The sequence below is a fragment of the Cetorhinus maximus genome, chromosome 18 (genome assembly GCF_964194155.1).
Source record: "Cetorhinus maximus chromosome 18, sCetMax3.hap1.1, whole genome shotgun sequence".
NCBI classification, from domain to species: Eukaryota; Metazoa; Chordata; class Chondrichthyes; order Lamniformes; family Cetorhinidae; genus Cetorhinus; species Cetorhinus maximus.
This window is the reverse complement of record NC_135896.1, coordinates 1,411,885-1,429,948: the sequence shown is the minus strand read 5'-3', so window position 1 is coordinate 1,429,948 and position 18,064 is coordinate 1,411,885. Positions and strand designations below refer to the sequence as shown.

The 18,064-nt window shown below is 48.0% G+C and overlaps 1 protein-coding gene across 1 annotated transcript in view; it reads left to right on the top strand.

The window, feature by feature from the left end:
* ttll5 (tubulin tyrosine ligase-like family, member 5) overlaps nt 1–18,064 on the top strand; it is a 375,463-nt gene that overhangs the window by 343,546 nt on the left and 13,853 nt on the right. The window contains exons 31-32 of the mRNA XM_078561984.1: nt 474–703; nt 12,687–12,766. Coding sequence (XP_078418110.1) covers nt 474–703; nt 12,687–12,766 — 310 coding nt within the window. The remainder of the gene's footprint in view (nt 1–473; nt 704–12,686; nt 12,767–18,064) is intronic.

The window sequence follows — 18,064 nt, the reverse complement described above, 5'->3', positions numbered from 1 at the left end:
TAAGGAGACCAAAACTGTACACGGTATTTCAGATGTAGTCTCACCAATGCCCTGTACAGCTGCAGTAAAACTTCCCTACTTTTATATTCCATTCCCCTTGCAATAAAGGGCAACACTCCATTTCCTTCTTAATCACTTGCTGTGCCTGCATACTATGTTTTTGTGATTCATGTACCAGGACACCCAGGTCCCGCTGTACCACCGAGTTCTGTAATCTCTCTCCATTTAAATAGTATATGAATGGCATCCACCTGTTTGTATTTTCTTATGTTTGTGTGTATCTATATATGTGTTTGTGTATTCATGTATCTGTACATATGAATTTTAATGTATATATATATATTTGTATGTAACTATATACGTGTATATGTTAATGTATATATTCCTATACATGAATATGTATTGGTGTATATATGTACATTTATACCTGTGTGTATATATTCTTAGTGTATCTATGTTTCTTGGTGTTACAGGCAATCCTTGCAGAAAACCAGCTGCTAGCCATGGAAGCTAGCACCCAGTGGCCAGCACCCCTCGGAGCAGAGAATCAAACCTCAGTGAGCAGCAACCCCTGCAATCAGTGGCCAGTGAGCCAGCAGAAAGCGGAGGCCTCTGAGAGCAGCACCCAACTCCTCCCACCGAGACCACCACCAAGTAACAAGCAAGGGATGGCCAGAAAGACAGCCGCTCAGAGGATACCCAGGTAGGCACCTCAGCACCCACTCTGACCCACTGCCTTTCCTCCACTTCTAATAACTCTGCCAGGTTAACTGCTTTAGTGCTCCTTGTATTGGCTGAGTTAACAATGTCAGGGCACCTACACCCTGTGCTTCCCTACCTGTCACAGTTTCTCCTACATCAAGATTGAGGGAGTTAGCTTTTGGCTGGCACTTGAGGTGGCATCACGCACCTTCGTTGCTCCGTTCAGTTCTTTGGCTGCTTCTGCAATTCCTCCATCTCAATATATGCTTTCAAAGTACCACAAAATCTAACGTGAGCCACCTGTTATAGGAAGTTGCTCATTGTGCCAAAACTGCCCCATTTACCCTCAGCTACAACCTTCATCCTCTCCCAATTTGAGCACATTGCCTTCCATGTTGCACATTGGTTGCACTAAATCTCCAGTGGTTATTTTAGTGTGATGAGCCTGCAATTTAGAGCGCTGGCAGCATGTCTGACACACAACCCAGGGATACAACACTGGCATTAGTGGCCCCCATAGAATTGAGGGCCCCATGTATGTTAAATAGAGAATAGTAGGTGCAGTATGTGTATTCCTGTACACACAGGTGTCAGCCTTGGCTCAGTGGCTGCACTCTCACCTTTCAGTTCTAAAGATGTGTTGTATGTGTTGAATACAGCATAGTATGTACAATATATCTTAGGGGATGGTGTATGCAGAGTACTTTGTAGAGAATGGCATACGTTAGATATGTAATATAGAAAATAATGCATACAGTATATATTTTCAAGAGCAGACTTTCAAATTCATTCAGAGCCTGCATCTATCATCTCCCAGCCAGACTACACTGACAGCTCACAGCTGGGGCGGGGACCCTGACCAATTCCCTGCTGCATGAGAGCTCAGGCCAATGGGTCAACTCTTGTGCTGCTGCCCTGACAATGATTACCATCCAGGAGAAATGGTGGCATGGTCATTGGATTAGTGATCCAGAGGCCCAGGCTAATGCTCTGGGGACATGGGTTCAAACCCCCAGCTACCAGAAATTTTTAAATTAAAATTTAACTTGGAAAAAAAAATCTGAACTCAAAAGCTAGGCTCAGTAATGGTGACCATGGCAATTATCATCAATTGTTTTAGTTTCCTTTCGGGAAGGAAATCTGTTGTCTCTATCTGGCCTGGCCTACATGTAACTCCAGACCCACAACAATGTGGTTGACTCTTCACTCCCCCCTGAAATGACCTTGTAAGTCACTCAGTTCAAGAGCAATTAGGGATGGGCAATAAATGCTGGCCTTGCCAGTGACACCCACATCCCATTAAAGAATAAAGAAGGAAAAGTTCCTGGAACTTGGGGCTTTCTGTTCGGTCACATCCTGGGCAGTGCACTCACCCACTGAACTGTCTCAGGAGCAGAAAAACAAAACTAAAAACCTTTGCAGGAGCAGTTCCCAACAGCCCTCCACTTGTCTCAACAGTCTGTGTCTCTTTCTTTTCCTTCGGCTCGCCAAGCAGCCTCTTCACCCCCCCGCCACCACCTCCCTCCAGTCATGAAATGCCTGATGCTGATGCTATGTTTACACTGGGCTCAAGCTAAGAACTGCCTGGTTGGGTGGATGTGGTGCTGTAAGTAACTCTGACAGAGGCTACAGGTTTGTGCAGACCCTGATTGGGCAGATGGTTTACTGGGCAAGTAGAGGTGTGATGCCCCTCTCCAGTTCCTCAGGTGAGGGAAGCTAAACAGAGCCATGATCTGATCAGGATTAACTCCATCCTTGTACAACCAGATAGACCAACCTGCACAAGGTGGCTGTCAACTTGAGTCAGTGCTGAAATATAGACCTGTGACATATCAAAGACGATAATTAGGGAATGCACAAAAAGCCACAATTGGTGGAGTAGAGATTTCTCGTAGGAAGTTAAAGAGATAGGGCGGTGTGAGGCCATGGAGAGATTAGAAAACAAGGATGAGAATTTTAACTTTGGTTCCCCCTCTGACATTGCCTCAGGGAAGATGAGCAAACACAAGGGTAGTGGGTGAACGGGACTTAATGTGAGCTAGGATATGGGCAGCAGAGTTTTGGATGAGCTGTAGTTTACATCATCTATGTTTATTGTGAACAGCCACCTCTACCAGCAACTAGCAGTGACCATTTCCCATTACCACAGGCATCAGTTACAAAGGTGCTACTTCAACTGTGGTTCATTCGAGCAAAGTGTGATTTCTTTACAATGCCAGTTATTCCCTATTGCTATCACCAGTTCCATGCTCTGTTATATAGTCAGGGTGCAGTTTGGTTCTTCCTACATCACAGATTTTTCTGATGCCCAAGTTGGTTTTGATGGCAAATTATGAGTAAATGCCTGAACCTAGGCAGTAAGTTGTAAAAGTGTCGACTTCTCTGAGCATAGACACTGATATTGTGTAATTTCCCACAGCATAACCCTGACAGAGTTCATGTTTTTATTGTTAGGAAATGGACCGTCTAATAGTGTAAAAGCTATTGATCGATTCATGCAGGCCGATAAATAATGCTTAAAATGGAACACAGCAAAGCAGGGATTCTTATAGGCATCAAAAAAAAATTCATGGGACACCATCACTGCCATCCACACTGTCTATTCATTGTCCTTCCCAAATGTGGAATGGTTGATTACTGTTATGGATTCCTTGCCCTGCCACCTCTCAGCCCTCCAGTTACATTGTGCACTGCATATGGCAGTGGGGACTGGACCAGTGAAAGTTACCATCAAGCTGTTGGATTACCTTAAGAACCCAACCTTGGAGCACTGCCACAGAGCTGTCTGCCCAGCAACCAAGCTGGAGGCGGGGGGGGGCTATCCGAGAGCTAAATAGTGACAGAGCAGCAAATATGTCACTTAGTGGGAGGTACACACTGTACAAAAGCCTGCTATTCATTGATAGCCGGTTATTATTTCCCTGACCAAGGATAGATGACTTTACAACGTTGCTACACACAGCAAGGATCCTTACTTCAACAAAACAGCAGAATGAAAGGGCCGAAAATTGCTTGGGCCACGATCTCAGTGTATTCCTGAATCACATAGGAAGATTGGCAGAATTCCCAAGGAATCTTATGGTCAAAGATAAAATAATAAAAATATGATCTGGATAGAGGATAAGGGAGAAAGATGAATAAGAGAAGAAGAACGGAGGACAGGGAATGTTGGCATCTTTCTGCAACAGCGGTGTTTCAGCAGTCTCATTAGGTATTGGTATGTGAGCCTATTTATTGGTGTTTGTTTCCGTGTCATGTTTTGTATATTGGAAACCACTGAGTTCAGGTGCAGTGAGGTTTGTCTCAACCTGCTACCAATTTGGGGGTTCACACTTCTAATTTACTCAAAAGGCTGTGGCACTCCTGCTTTAACGCTGCTTGTTGGAGGCACCATGCAGGGATTTGGGAATGAGTCTTACAGTACAGTCTTACTGAGAAACAGTACTTCTGAATATGGTTGAGGAAAATCTGCTCCTCTAGTCCAGGCATCTCCCCCTCTCCTCCCCCTGCTAAGTCTATCAGTGTCCGACTTTCAGAACACACCTTCATCTGCCGCTACAGTGCATCGTTCATTCACGAGGAATCCCCACCGCCTCCTTCATTTTATTTTGCTCAATTTTGTGCTGACGTTTCCCTTTTTCCCACACTCAGGCCCTGCACACTGCACAAACCACAAAAATGTGGAGAAGTTCAGGCACTCACTCGAAATTAGATTCCAGTCCTACTGGATAAACACTAACCCTGCCAAGGGTGAATAGTAAGCAGCTTACATTAACCCTCCTGTGCACTAACAGTCCTGCTTCCTGTATGTTACCCCTCTCCTTGTTCATCATCCCTCCCGTATGTCCCATCCTGCTACCCCCTCACCGTATGCCCCCCCCCACTGTACATCTGCCCCCCTCCTGTATGCCCTCTCCCCTCCTGTACACTGTCCCTCCCATGCAAACCCCCCGTTGCACACCCTGACTCTCACACCGTAGCTGAGTAGCCCTGATGCATTTGGATTTTACCTGAGAAACTGTCACAAAATTAAAGTGAAAACATTGGGGTGAATTTTAACCTCAAACCAGGTGGGTCAAGATCAGGTGAAATTAAAATTTTTAACATCTCAAACCAGACTCCAACCTGCCAGGCTTAACAGAGGTGGGGGTGGGGCAGCAGGGCTGGGGGTCAAGTGGCCATTTAATTATTTTAATGAAACTGACAGCCCCAGATTGAACATGTTTTCCTGGTTTAGCCATGGCTGGCCGAATTTCCTCAGCCTCTCAAAATCGATCAGCTGATCGGAAACACAGACAGCTTCAGGGAGAAGCACTACTTGTGGACCAGGAGAGGAATGTGCTTATTACCCTGCCTCCCCAAGCCCCAACCATCCCAGCTTATCCATTTGCCTTGGATCGGATACCATCCTCAACCACCCCACCAGGATAGGGTCCTTGGGGTGAGGGATCAGACCTCCCTGGGATCAGGGACCACATTCCCTCTTCCTTCCTACCCCACCACCATACCCTCACCAGCAGCTGCGGACTCTGCTCCAGAGCGCTCCCTCCCCCACTGCAAGCCAAATCTGTTCACCAGACTAACTTCCAGGCGGGAATGCTCAAAATAAAGTTACACATTGCCTTCAGTCAGAAAGCGACCATATCAATGTCAGGGTCATTCTGTTCTGATGCACACTTAATGGGAATGAAATTGAGGTTAACACTGTTGCCATACAATCACATGGTGGGTTGCTGCCTATGTTAAAACAGTGCAGGGAGGAATATCATATGGTCTTTTTAAATGCTGCCACAGGATCTGCCCCAGTTGCTGCCCCAATGCCAGACATCCCACGGTAGTAGTTCTGTTTGCTTAATCAGCCCTGTGATAACATGGGGGATTTGGAGCATGTCATTGCTCAACATTGGTTTCAATCAGATCACAGTCTACCTTCGTTTGATTTTAACCACAAAATAGCTTAGTAAATATACTTAGAGGACTGTGGTATTTCAAATTTACCATCCAACTAAAAACTAGGAAAGGTTAAACATCCATGAACTGCAAAGTAAGTTGAGAGATTTCAGTTGATAAATGGTTCCAATCCATGCCTCAATATTGGCACATACAGTATGTACTGACGCTCAAACTGGAAGGGCTCTGGTCAGACCCACCATGAGCACTTTGTCCAGATCTGGCCAGACTCGCCATGAGCACTGCGTCCAGTTCTGATCAGACCGGCCATGAGCACTTTGTCCAGTTCTGGTCAGACCCACCATGAGCACTTTGTCCAGTTCTGATCAGACCCACCATGAGCACTGCGTCCAGTTCTGGTCAGACCCACCATGAGCACTTTGTCCAGTTCTGATCAGACTCGCCATGAGCACTGCGTCCAGTTCTGGCCAGACCCACCATGAGCACTGCGTCCAGTTCTGGCCAGACACACCATGAGCACTGCGTCCAGTTCTGATCAGACTCGCCATGAGCACTTTGTCCAGTTCTGGCCAGACCCACCATGAGCACTGTGTCCAGTTCTGATCAGACTCACCATGAGCACTGCGTCCAGTTCTGGCCAGACCCACCATGAGCACTGTGTCCAGTTCTGATCAGACTCGCCATGAGCACTGCGTCCAGTTCTGATCAGACCCACCATGTGCACTGCGTCCAGTTCTGATCAGACCCACCATGTGCACTGTGTCCAGTTCTGATCAGACTCACCATGAGCACTGCGTCCAGTTCTGGCCAGACCCACCATGAGCACTGTGTCCAGTTCTGATCAGACTCACCATGAGCACTGTGTCCAGTTCTGATCAGACTCACCATGAGCACTGCGTCCAGTTCTGATCAGACTCACCATGAGCACTGCGTCCAGTTCTGGCCAGACCCACCATGAGCACTGCGTCCAGTTCTGATCAGACCCGCCATGAGCATTGTGTCCAGTTCTGGCCAGACCCACCATGAGCACTGCGTCCAGTTCTGATCAGACTCACCATGAGCACTGCGTCCAGTTCTGGCCAGACCCACCATGAGCACTGCGTCCAGTTCTGATCAGACCCGCCATGTGCACTTTGTCCAGATCTGGCCGATCCAACCTTGAGCATTGTCCCCAGTTCTATATCAGAACAGTAGCAGAGTGGTTATGTTACAGAGACCCAATTAATGATAGATAGACATGACTTCAAATGCCACTGCAACAGCTGGGTTATGGAGCGAGAGCAGAGCAGGGGTATTTGTTTGTGATTTGTACACAGTTGTGGGGATGCCGATTAGATACGTTTAATACAGGGCAAAGCTCCATTTTCAGTGTTACATCAAACACTCCTAGGTTAGAAATTTCTAATAATCCTTACAATCCTGTCTCTGCCCATGACCCTGTTTATCTCATCTGCTGTTGTAATCCTGACTCGACTAGTCAAATGTCTCGCATCTTTCATCTATAAATATCAATTCATCTAAAATTCTGCTCCCCTCATTCCATACTACATCAAGTTCTAATCAACCAAACCTTGCTGACCTACATTGGCTCCTAGTCCTCCTACTCCTTCAATTTAAAATTTGCCCCCTTGTAATTAAACTCCTTCACGACTTTACCCATCCCTATCTTGTTGTTCTTCTCCAGACCTACAACCCTTCCCCGAGGAACTCTTCATTCTTTGACTCTGGCCTGTTATTTTTTTTTATTATTCACTCATGGGATGTGGGTGTCGCTGGCTGGGTCAGCATTTATTGCCCATCCCTAGTTGCCCTTGAGAAGGTGGTGGTGAGCTGCCTTCTTGAACCACCGCAGTCCATGTGGTGTCAGTACACCCACAGTGCTGTTAGGGAGGGAGTTCCAGGATTTTGACCCAGCGACAGTGAAGGAATGGCAATGTAGTCCTGTAATCCTGCATCTCAGACAGTTCAGCACTCCCTTAGTACTGATCCTCCAACAATGTAGCACTCCCTCAATATTGTCAGATAGGCAGTCCTGAGGGGAGAGCTATACTGTCAGTGAGGCATACTGAAGGAGCACTGCACTGTCAGAGGTGTAGTACTGAGGGAGCACTGCACTTTCAGAGTAGCAGTATGGAAGAGCACTGCACAGTGTTTTCTTCATATCCTTTTGCCTGGTGATTGGAATTGTTTTAATTTCCTCCCTCTCTTTCACCACTTGATTTGCAAGCAGGACCATAATGAGGGAGCACTGTACTGTCAGAGGGTCAACACTGAGGGGACTCTGCACTGACGGAGGGTCAGTACTGAGGGAGTGCTGCACTGTCAGAGGGTCAATATTGAGGAAGCACTGCAATATTGGAGGGTCAGTACTGAGGGAGCGCCACACTGTCAGAGGGTCAGTACTGAGGGAGCCCCACACTGTGGCAGGATCAGTACTTGGGGTGCTGCACTGTCAGAGGATCAGTTCTGAGAGTTTGCTGCACTTGCCGAGGGGCAGCATTGAGAGAGTGCTGCACTGTCAGAGGTATCATCGTTCAAATGCATCTTAAAGCCAAGGTGCTGTCTGCTTGTTTAGTTGGATGTAGCAGATCCCGAGGACAGTATTGATCGGGGAACAGGGAAGTTCCCCCAGAGTTGGGGCCAGCATTCCTCCCTGTAACAACACAACTGACATAAACCCACATGTTCAACACATTGCTGTATTTGGTGGGATCTCACTGTGCAAAATGCCTGGCTCATTTGCTACAGAACAGAAGTAATTACGTTTCAAATTAATTTACTTGGAATTTTTCTGAGAAGTGAGAAGGTGCTATATATGAATACATGTCCCACATGTTTGGTGCAGCATTCACTTTATGCCACTAAAGGTGACTCCTGAATGAAAAATTATTGAGCAAGGGAAAGTGGATTTCTGTGCTAGTCAATCAAGGCTTCACTTATTTGTTTCTTGAGCCTGTGTGAAGGCGAGAGGGAGAGAGGACTGCAGAGATAGGATTGGGTACAGGCCAGTGGAAAACACTGAATAAATCTTTAAACGATTGGCAGGGTCACATTACGAGGTCTGAAAATAACAGAGTGATGCCCTTGGGGGACCTGTAACCTGCTCCACACTGCGCTCTGCTCTGGATTTACAGCACACGCCCTATCAAACACACTTATCATTCAGATGCCCACTCCTGCCCTGTTACACAGGTGACCTGCTTTCTGTGAGATCTCTTCCTTCTCAGTAACAGAAGTGGCTGTCATCTGTGCCTTTCCCCCCCCGTCATAGCTCTGCCAAAGGTCAGGGGAACAGGTCATTTTGGAGCTGCCTAGCCAGTAAGAACCCATGCCCATCCTACCAGCTTGCCTGTTAAATTATCAGTGCCTCAATAACTTCTTTTGCCCTACTCAAATGTCAGTTTTGGCTCAGTGGTATCTTTTTCTAAAATCTCAGTAAGAAGATCCTGGCTTCACATCCCAGCCCAGAGACTTGAGCACTAAAATCTAGGCTGATACACTGGTGCACTACTGGGGGAATGCCGCACTGTCAGAGATATTAAACTGAGGCCCCTTCTGTTCTCTCAGCTGAACACCGAAGATTCTGAAGCATGGTTTTGAAGAAGAGCAGGGAAGTTCATCCCTGTTTCCAAGGCGCTATTTATCCATCAAGCAGCATCACTAAAACAGATTGTTTTAAATATATTCGTTCATGGGATGTGACTGTTGCTGGCAAGACCAGCATTTATTGCCCATCCCAAATTGTCTTTGAGAAGGTGGTGGTGAGCTGCATCCTTGAACTGCTGCAGTCCGTGTGGTGCACCCACAGTGCCGATAGGGAGGGAGTTCCAGGATTTTGACCCAGCGACAGCAAAGGTATTGTCACTGGACTAGTGATCCAGAGACCCAGGGTAACACTCTGGCGACCGGGGTTCGAATCCCCCCACAGCAGATGGTGGAATTTGAATTCAATAAGAATCTGGAATTTTAAGTCTAATGATGATAATTGTTGTAAAAACCCATCTGGTTCATTAATGCCCTTTAATGTCATCCTTACCTGGTCTGGCCTACATGTGACCCCAGACCCACAGCAATGTGTTTGACTCTTAAATACCCTATGAAATGGCCCAGCAAGCCACTCAGTTGTAACAAGCCGCTACAAAGTCACAAAAAAGGAATGAAACCGGATGGACCACCCAGCATCGACCTAGGCACCGGAAACGACAATGACAGTCTCAGCCCTGTCGACCCTGAGCTGGCTAGTCTCAAGCAAGTGCCTGACATAGACATCCTCACAGAATCATATCTTACAGATAATGTTCCACACACCAACGATACTATCCCTGGGTATGTCATCAGTGCTCCTCCATGTTGAACACCACTTGGAGGAAGCACTGAAGGTGGCAAGGACACAGAATGTACTCTGGGTGGGGGACTTCAGTGACCGATCTGGCTGAGTCCTAAAGGACATAGCTGGGTCTATGGCAGGTGGTGAGGGAACCAACAAGAGGGAATATCATACTTGACCTCATCCTCATCAACCTACCTGCCACAGATGCATCTGTCCATAACAGTATCGGTAGGAGTGACCACCGCACAGTCTTTGTGGAGACAAAGTCCCGTCTTCACATTGAGGATACCCTCCATTGTGTTGTGTGGCACTTACCACCATGCTAAATGGGCTAGATTTTGAACAGATCTAGCAACTCAAGACTGGGCATCCATGAGGAGCTGTGGGCCATCAGCAGCAGAATTGTACTCGAACACAATCTGTAACCTCATGGCCTGGCATACCCCCCACTCAACCATTGCCACCAAGCCAGGAGATCAACTCTGGTTCAGTGAAGAGTGCAGGAATAGGAGCAGCACCAGGCACACCTAAAAATGAGGTGTCAACCTGGTGAAGCTATAACACAGGACTACTTGGACAACAGAGCTGAATCAAGGGGTGAGGTAAGAATGACTGCCCTTGACATCAAGGCATCATTTGACCGAGTGTGGCATCAAGGAGCCCTAGCAAAACTGGAGTCAGTGGGAATCAGGGGGATAACTCTCCACTGGTTGGAGTCATACCTAGCACAAAAGAAGATGGCTGTGATTGCTGGAGTTCAGTCATCTTAACACCAGGGCATCACTGCAGGAGTTCCTCAGGGTAGTGTCCTCGGCCCAACCATCTTCATCTGCTTCATCAATGACCTTCCTTCCATCATAAGGTCAGAATTGGGGATGTTCGCTGATGATTCCATAATGTTCAGCACCATTCGCGACTCCTCAGATACTGAAGCAGTCCATGTCCAAATGCAGCAAGACCTGGACAATATCCAGGCTTGGGCTGACAAGCGACAAGTAACATTCACACCACACAAGTGTCAGGCAATGACCATCTCCAATAAGTGAGAATCCAAACATTACTCCTTGACGTTCAATGGCATTACCATCACTGAATCCCCCACTATCAACATCCTGGGGGTTACCATTGACCAGAAACTGAACTGGACTAGCCCTATAAATAATGTGGCTACAAGAGCAGGTCAGAGGCTAGGAATAGTGCGACGAGTAACTCATCTCCTGACTCCGCAAAGCCTGTCCACCATCTACAAGGCGGAAGTCAGGAATGTAATGGAATACTCCCCACTTGCCTGGATGAGTGCAGCTCCCACAACATTGAAGAAGCTTGACACCGTCCCGGACAAAGCAGCCCGCTTGATTGGCACCCCATCCACAAACATTCACTCCTCCACCACCGACGCACAGTAGCAGCAGTGTGTACCATCTACAAGATTCACTACAGGAATTCACCAAGACTCCTTAGACAGCACCTTCCAAACCCATGACCGCTACCATCTAGAAGGACAAGGGCAGCAGATAGATGGGAACACCACCACCTAGAAGTTCCCCTCCAATTTACTCACCACCTTGACTTGGAAATATATCGCCGTTCCTTCACTGTCGCTGGGTCAAAATCCTGGAACTCCATCCCTAACAGCACTGCGGGTGTACCCACACCACATGGACTGCAGCGGTTCAAGAAGGCAGCTCACCACCATCTTCTCAAGGGCAACTAGGGATGGGCAATAAATGCTGGCCCAGCCAGCGAAGCCCACATCCCATGAAAGAATAAAAAAAACTGAGGATGATGTTTGGCTCCAAATGTATTTCATTGGCCAAAAGCACTTTGGAACATCCTGAGGTCACGAAAGGCGTGGTAGAAATGCAGACTTTTATTTTATTCATTTGTTCCCCTTGGCTCAGTGGACAGCACTCTCTCACATCTATAAAGTCAGATTTATGGGCTTGATCCCCATAATTCTGACACTCCCAATGATGTACTGAGGGAGTGCAGCACTGTTGGAGGGTCAGTACTGAGGGAGTGCTGCACTGTCCCAGGGTCAGTACTGAGGGAGTGCTGCACTGTCGGAGGGTCAGTACTGGGGGAGTGCTGCACTGTCAAAGGGTCAGTACTGAGGGAGTGCTGCACTGTCGGAGGGTCAGTACTGCGGGAGTGCTGCACTGTCCCAGGGTCAGTACTGAGGGAGTGCTGCACTGTCGGAGGGTCAGTACTGAGATTGCTGTACTGTCGATAGGGCGGTACCAAGGGAGTGCTGCACTGTCCCAGGGTCAGTACTGAGGGAGTGCTACACTGTCGGAGGGTCAGTACTGAGGAAGTGCTGCACTGTCGGAGGGTCAGTACTGAGATTGCTGTACTGTCGATGGGACAGTACTGAGGGAGTGCTGCGCTGTCTGAGGGTCAATACTGAGAGATTGCTGTACTGTCGATGGGGCAGTATCGAGAGAGTGCTACACAGTCAGTAGTGCTGTCTTTATGATAAATTTTTAAACCGATGCCCTGTCTCACCTCCCAGCTGAATGTTAATGATCCCACAGCACTATTTATAGTTGTTGCCTTCCTGCGATCAGCTAACATAGCTCAGACTGGGAAATAAGCCTGAGACCCTCTGGCCTGTACATCTATGTAGATGGCCCTCGACTCACCATTCTGTATATTACATAATAAGCACTATGCATTATATGCTGTGGGTGCTTTATGTCGGAGTGTGTAAATGAAATGAAACCAGTGTTTTTATCTCTTTCAGAGTAATTGCCTTCGACAGCCAGCTATCAGGACGAGCTCTAAAGACAAACTTGGCTGAATCAGTCCCATCGAATAGCACAGGTGAGACATCCACAGTATTAGGTCAGTTTCACCCAATAGCAATTATCGACAAGCCACAGTTGTAACTATGGCGAGACCATTTTAACTCTTTTAGAGGTCAACCAAATAAACTAAATCAACAAAATGAGTGATAAAGTAAACACAGCCCCTAAATTAGGATAGCTGTAAAACCAAAGGCAAAGTTTAAAGAAAACTCACAAACGTCAAACCAAAATGTGATTAAGTGGGTCAGTAAAGCACCCCAGTCCCCGCGGTGCCCACCAGGCACGGGAGGCCTCGACGGTGCCGGCAGACACCCCGTGCTCCCTCCCCAGGGACACCCGGCTGCAAACATAGCCGCGGAAGAGGGGCAGACAGTCGGGTCAGACAACCCCCTCGACCGCCCGCTGCATGATACCATTTTAGCCACAGTCATTGATTTTAGTGGAAACTGCTTTGTGCACACTGCAGGTGTAAATGTATTTCACCTGTGTAGAGCAAACAACTCCATCATTCAGTAAACAACTAAGTAAAGCAACCACAATGATCAGAACACACTTACACATTCTGCTTTCCTTCTCACCACTTTACCAGTTAATGAACAGATAAGTTAAAATTCACGTACACAAATCGTACGAATGAATATTGAGATCACACAATTGGTAATAGTGTCCATTGCACATTTTTATTTACTACTAATTAGCCACATCTAGATTTTCAATTAACCAACTGTAGTTGAAGTTAATCCAATGGTACTCTATTAGGAGCAGCTACTTATACAGTCTGAGACCTGAGAAGGTGGGGAGGGAGGAGAGAGAAAGCACAAGGGAGGAAAGAAAAAGAAAAGAGAGACAGACACTGAGCACGCAGTGGGGGAGTGGGGGGCGAGGGAAAGAGAGCCAAAGGGCAGGATAGAGAGACAGAGGGAATACAAGATAAACATGAGAAAGCAAACAGTCTTTAAGCTGCTTTCAGCTTTCTCTATTTCCCAGCTTTCATCCTGTTTCAACAATCTGGGCAGCAGTTCTTTCTTTCTATTTATTCTCAGGATGTGGGTGTTGCTGGCAAAGCCAGCATTTACTGCCCATCTCTAATTGCTCCTTAAAGGGTTGAACCGCTGCAGTCTGTGTGATGAAGGTCCCCTTAGTATTGTTGGTGGGAGTCCCAAGATACTGGCCAGAATTTTACATATTAGTTTTGGGTGAACAGCCGACCCAGAATAACTTTCAACCGCGCGTGATAATGTCGGGCGCGTGATAATGTCGGGCTCGTGTCCCAATGTCATCGTGCACTTGCATGATGTTATGGTCGGCAGGTGCGTGTGGGAGTCAGCAACGCGCCTGCCAACAGCTAATCAGCCACTTAAGGCAGTGAAAAGGGCAGTTGGCTGGAATTTTATGATGCCCGTGTGATTATTTGGTCGCTGTACGGGGAGCACGGGCAGGCGGCCATCCCATGTTTTCACTTTTCTCATCCAAGGGCTGGATAAAAGGGGGCAGGAGCATTGGCTATGTGAGTTGTTAGGAATTCAAGTGAGAGTTTGCTATTGCTTTAATGTTGAGATTTCAGACCTTTTCCTCTGGTTTTTTCCGAAGTATTTGCTTTGTTAACCTTGCTCTGAGGACTTCTTTTGGTTTTGTCAACTCTGTTGGAGCATTTCTGCCCAGTGCAGCCTTCAGTGCATGGGCCAGTGCCATGTGCATCTCAGCTGATGGGGATTGTGTACTCTACTGAGGGTAACCCCTCTGAGGATGAAGAAAGGGGCAGAAGGGAGAGGAGGCCAGGTGTCCACAGGTAGCGCCACAGGGAGAGAACTGTGGGAGGAGAGGCACAGGCACAGGAGGTGCAGGTACAGCAAGGCAGATGGGGCTGCAGAAGGCGCCACAATCCTGCAGCCAGAGTGTACAGGCAGCAACCCAGCCAACTCAACATGTCCGAGGTCCAGTGCCGCAGGAGATTCTGCCTCTCTAGGGACATCGTGACATCATTATGCCTGATGATTGTGCTGGAGATCGCCTCCAACTGTGTGGGTGGGGACCCAAAGCCAGTGACTCTGAAGGTCACAGTAGCCCTCAATTTTTATCCATCCAGATCTTTCCAGGGTCAGTGGAATGGAGTGTGTGCACGTGTGGAGTGTCCAAATCAGCTGTCCATAGCTGCGTCAAGCTCGTAACTGATGCTCTGTTCAGATGAGTCCTCACATTCGTTCGTTACCGGATGGACAAAGCCAGCCAGGCTGAGCGAGCCAGAGGCTTCACAGTGATTGCTGGGTTCCTGCGTGTCCAGAGTGCCATAGGCTGCACTCATGTGGCCATCAAGGCACCAGCGGGGCAGCTGGGTGCCTTTATGAACAGGAAGGGTTACCGCTCCATGAACGTGCAGGTAGTTTCCAACCACAAGACTCAGATTCTGTAAGTCTGTCCAAGGTACCCCGGCAGCTCTCAAGATGCATACATCCTGCAACACTTTCAGGTGCCAAGGCTGTTCATGGCTCCAGCTGAGTCCATGTCCAAATACAGCAAGACCTGGACAATATCCAGACTTGGGCTGACAAATGGCAAGTGACATTTACGCCACACAAGTGTCAGGCAATGACCATCTCCAACAAGAGAGAATCCATCCATTGCCCCTTGATGTTCAACGGCATTACCATCACTGAATCCCCCACTATCAACATCCTGGAGGTTACCATTGACCAGAAACTGAACTGAACTAGCCATATAAACACTGTGGCTACAAGAGCAGATCAAAGGCTAGGAATCGTGCGATGAGTAACTCACCTCCTGACTCCCCAAAGCCTGTCCACTATCTACAAGGCACAAATCAGGAGTGTGATGGAATACTCCTCACTTGCCTGGATGAGTGCAGCTCCCAAAACACTGAAGAAGCTGGACACCGTCCAGGACAAAGCAATCCGCTTGATTGGCACCACATCCACAAACATTCACTCCTTCCACCACCGATGCACAATAGCAGCAGTGTGCACCATCTACAAGATGCACAGCAGGAATTCACTAAGGCTGCTTAAACAGCACATTCCAAACCCATAACCACTACCACCTAGGTGGACAAGCGCAGCAGATAGATGTGAACAGCACCACCTCAAAGTTCCCCTCCAAGTCACTCACTATCTTGACTTGGAAATATATCACCGTTCCTTCACTGTCACTGGGTCAAAATCCTGGAACTCCCTCCCTAACAGCACTGTGGGTGTACCTACACCACATGGACTGCAGTGGTTCAAGAAGGCAGCTCACCACCACCTTCTCAAGGGCAATAATGGATGGGCAATAAATGCTGGCCCAGCCAGCGAAGCCCACATCCTGTGAATGAATAAAAAAAAACTCGTATTCCATGTCCAGGGAGTCCATCTCACACCTGGACAGGATCAGGATGTTGGATACCCCGCCACCTTTTTGTGTGCGCTCCAGCACATTATGGCTTCTCTTCTTCTGAATGTAAACAAGTGTATTCATTAGTCCATCCTCTACCTGCACCTTTCCAGCCTCGCGACACGCCTGCCCCCGCCCCACTGGCAATCTAGCTTGAGGTGCCCACCAGATTGGCACCCCACGTCCTTCTGTGCACACAAGGTGAGCAGCAACATCTCCCACCATTGGCAAGCACAAGGATATGTGCCATTTGGCACAATGCATCTCACACCCCTGAGGACTGCAACTTATAGCCACCCTCCAAGACATCTATACTCAGTACCATGCCAAGTTGGTACTGACCTTTGCGGAACACAGAAGATCATTGAACTGTTTCTGGCACTGAAGCCATGTGCAGCGCACCATATCATTTCTGCTCACCTGTGCAGCACTTCCATCCAGGCCGCCTTCATCTTGTGGGGTGACCCTGTTACCATCCCACACGCCGAGCATTTCACGCCGGGCACTCACTGCCTCCTCTAGAGCGCACTGGCAGTCATGAGAATTGTGTGGCAGAGTGCCCACCAGCATTGGCCATTCCACCTGCCGTGCCTACTGGGTGCTGAGGCCATTGCTTATGCCAAATTTTCCAGTCTCGCATCGACAGATCTGTTCGGCTCCTCCCAACTCCTGGCAGCCTTCAGGGAGCTGCCTGGGCTTGTTTTATACCCCCCTCCTGGTCACCATTCCACCTGGCGCCCACCACACTCCCACCCCTGCCAGCAGTGCTGCACCAGTGTCCGGCACATTTCACACCTTAGTTATCCAGCCAGTGTGAAATCTCGTTGTTCCGACGCTCGCGGGCAGAAGCGGACACCACAGTCGCTCCTGGGCCCACAGATCACACATGCCAGATGAGCGTGAAATTCAGACCACTGACCCGCTGGTGATTCAGGAACAGTGATAGCCCCATGTGAGGATTACATATCCTTGTTGCCATGACATTACTGCCCTTTCCCTTCTTGGTCACGGATGTCTGATGGTCGAAGGGGTAATTACACCAGCTAACCACCCCCTCCTCCATTCTCTTAAATGCAACACAGTTCCAGATACCCAGCTGCAGTGTCACTGCCCAGTGTGAAGGGAGAGGATGCGAAGGGATGTATGCAACACTGCTGTCACAAACTGCAGAGAAACAAGAGAAATATCCAGGAATGAAGAGGCTATTTGGGGCAATCGACCAGGACTCAGATCTCAGCCTCCCCCTGCACTCTACCCTTCACCTTGGTCACCAGCAATCTACCCAAATCACTCTTGAATTTTCCAACACCAACCTCCTCCAGTGTCTCCATTGGCAGTCTATTCCACATGTTTCCCACCCTCCAGTGTGCAATAGTTAAATTTGAATTATTCTTCCCTCTTCTGAGCTCAAATCCTTGAATTATGGTTTTGAAATGCCGTCAGCAATGCCTTCTCTGCATCCTCAGTGGGAGGACTGTCAAACAGCTCCACAAGCATTCAGGGAAAACACCTGCAAAATCAACTTTGATGGAGTTGGACAATGTGTCTAGATGGCCAAAAACCTCAGTCACCTCTGTGCCAAAACTAAGCTGACCTCCATTAATATACACGATCTACAGTTTGTAGATGACTGCAGTGTTATTGCCACTCTGCATTTGATTTGTAAGCTGCCCTCGATCTCTTCAATGCTGCGTACAAGACACTCTGCCTGTCCTTGAATGTTGCCAAAACAAACTCATGTATCAACCCACACCTGGTCAGCCAAATAACCCACCTCCCATATATGTTGAAGGAGAGACTCTGGAATATGTTGAGCACTTCCCATACAGATCAGTTACCGTCACCACCCTCCTGTACCGCAGTGAGACCTGGACTGTATATCAGCGACACATAAGAGCGTTGAAGAAAATCCATCAGCAACGCTCCT